General features: G+C 63.8%; 1 protein-coding gene across 1 annotated transcript in view; it reads right to left on the bottom strand.

Annotated features, from left to right (window-relative positions):
- The window catches only part of CLPS (colipase, pancreatic), a 1,201-nt gene extending 583 nt beyond the window's left edge, over nt 1-618 (bottom strand). Inside the window, exon 1 of the mRNA XM_009997310.1 lies at nt 494-618. Within this exon, the coding sequence (XP_009995612.1) occupies nt 494-618 (125 nt within the window). The remainder of the gene's footprint in view (nt 1-493) is intronic.
- Between the last annotated feature and the right edge of the window lie 1,664 nt (nt 619-2,282).

Genomic DNA, 2,282 nt, shown 5'->3' with positions numbered 1-2,282 from the left:
TGTCCCCCCCCCTCCCATTCCCCCCCAGCCACGGGCTGGGAGGGTTTGGGTGGGTGCCAGCCAGTCCCTTTCAGCTGGGGCTCAGCACGCCTGAGCCTCCCACCCCGCAGCGTTTCCTTGGTCTGACCCAAAACAGGAGCCCCTGAGGTGCTGGTTTCTGCTGGGCTCAGGGGAACGTGGCTGAGACACTGCAGGGAGAGTGTCCCCCCCCTCCCTGTGAGCCCCCCAGGAAGAGGGTCCTCACCAGCACAGGCAGCTGAGAACTTCAATCCCACTTACAGACTTCCATGCACTTCCGAGTGCTGGACTCTCAAATCCCTCAGAACCCTGAAAACCCCAGCACACCCTCCCCACCTGCCTCAGTTTCCCCACCCACGATGAGTTTTGCTCTCTGTGGCTGCTTCCCTCACCCTGGGGGTCCGCCATGCACCACGGACCCCTCCAACCTCCCCTGCACACCCTATCGGGGTGTCCCCTGGCTGTTTTGGGGACAGACTCAGCGTCCCCTGTCCCTCTCACCAAGTTGAAGATGAGCCCTCGCTCGTGGGGTGCGGGCAGGGCCGGGGGCAGCAGCAGCAGCAGGGCCAGGAGCAGGCGGAGGGGCAGGATGGTGGCCATGGTGGGCTGGTTGGGGGCTGTGCTGTGGGCCCAGGAGGTGCTTTATAGCCGACGTCTCCATCAGCTGATGCAGCTGCTCCTATCACACCCCAACCCGTGGCACTGGGGCAGGGCCTGCGACGGCCGTGCCTGTGGCACAGGTGACATCCATGGGCCAGGTGACATCCATGCTGCCAGGTGACATCCATGCTGCCAGGCGATGCCACGACAGGAACATCTCACCCTGTCCCACCCAGCCCCGGCGATGCCGACCTGCCCCTTGGCAGCTCCTTTGGGCAAAGCAGTCACAAAGTAGTGGCAGTTCCCTGGGGAGGGCTTGCCAGCCCTCTCTCCTCTCCTGCACCCTGACCCCCCAGGAGCTGGGGCTCCCCAGGACTCTCTCCTTGCTGGTGCTGTTGATGGGTTCATGGGCAAACCACGGCAGGAGCTCTGCTCTGTAGGAAGGTGCCCACCCCCAGATCCTCCATCTCTCAAATGTTATGATCACAGACACCAAGACACCTGCTCAAGAAAGCCCCCAGTGTGGCAGGGCTGAGCCCACCCCCCTGCCAGCCTCGCTTGGTGCTCCAGAGGCCACCAGGGTCCCCACTGTGGGCCACCCACCGCAGCCTGCCAGGTGTTTGCTCCGTGTTTTGGTGCTTGGGGGTTGTGCCTGATGAAAGGATAAACAGCCCTGGGAATGGAGCAGCTTTTCAGGCCTGTCTTGGCCCTGCTGCTCTGGGCAATGATTAACAGCAGGGCAGCCCTGGCCTTTGGTGGCCCTGGGGGTGGTTGTCAGGCTGGCATGTGGCACCTGGGCCCTGGGTGGGAGCTGGGCAGCATCCTGCTGAGGTGAGGCAGGTGTGGATCTTGGAGAAAGGTCCCCAGGTGGATGGAAGTGCCTGCAGCACATCGGGGCAGGCTCCATGGTCAACAGGACATGAGGGCTGGGCAAAGACCTGGCCCTGCCACGGGAGCCTTTTCCCTTTCTGCTGTGGGATGAGGGGACAGTTCCCTCCCTGCCTGCTGCCCCAGCTACCCCTGGAGCTGAGAGGGGGGTCCAGGGACCTGCAGCCCCCTACCCCAATGGTGCAGCACCCCATGCACCCTCCTCCAGGGAGGAAAGACCCTGGTGACACTCACTGGGAGGGCAGAGGGGAGCAGCAGAGGGGTCACAGTGTCTGGGACACGTCCTGGAGCAGAGCCTGGGTCAATCCCGGGAAACACACTGGGAGGGCAAGAAACATCCTGGGGAACATCCCAACAACCATCCTGGGGCACGTGGCACATCCTGAGACACATCCAGGGATGCACCACCCATCCCGGGACCCAAAGCACGGGCACAAAGCATCCCGGGGATACGGGGGACACCCCAGGGACACCTCCTGGGGATACAGAGTGCATCCCGGGGGAATGGGGTCCTGCCAGGGGCATCTCCCAGGGACACAGGGCACAACCTAGGGGTGCATCCCAGGGGCTCACCCTAAGGGCTCATCCCGGGAGCTCAGCCCGGGGTCCTGCGGCCCCAACCCGTGGACAGAGAGAGGGCTCATCCCGGGACCCCAGGGCTCATCTCGAGAGAAGACCCTGGGGACACAGGGCACATTCTAGGATCCCATCCCTGGATCCCATCCCTGGATCCCATCCCTGGATCCCATCCCTGGATCCCACCCCGGCATCTCAAG

Source organism: Chaetura pelagica, unplaced genomic scaffold, assembly GCF_000747805.2.
Source record: "Chaetura pelagica isolate M959 unplaced genomic scaffold, ChaPel_1.0 scaffold1654, whole genome shotgun sequence".
Classification (NCBI taxonomy): Eukaryota; Metazoa; Chordata; class Aves; order Apodiformes; family Apodidae; genus Chaetura; species Chaetura pelagica.
Note: the sequence above shows the minus strand (reverse complement) of the source record. Positions and strands in the feature narration are given on the sequence as shown.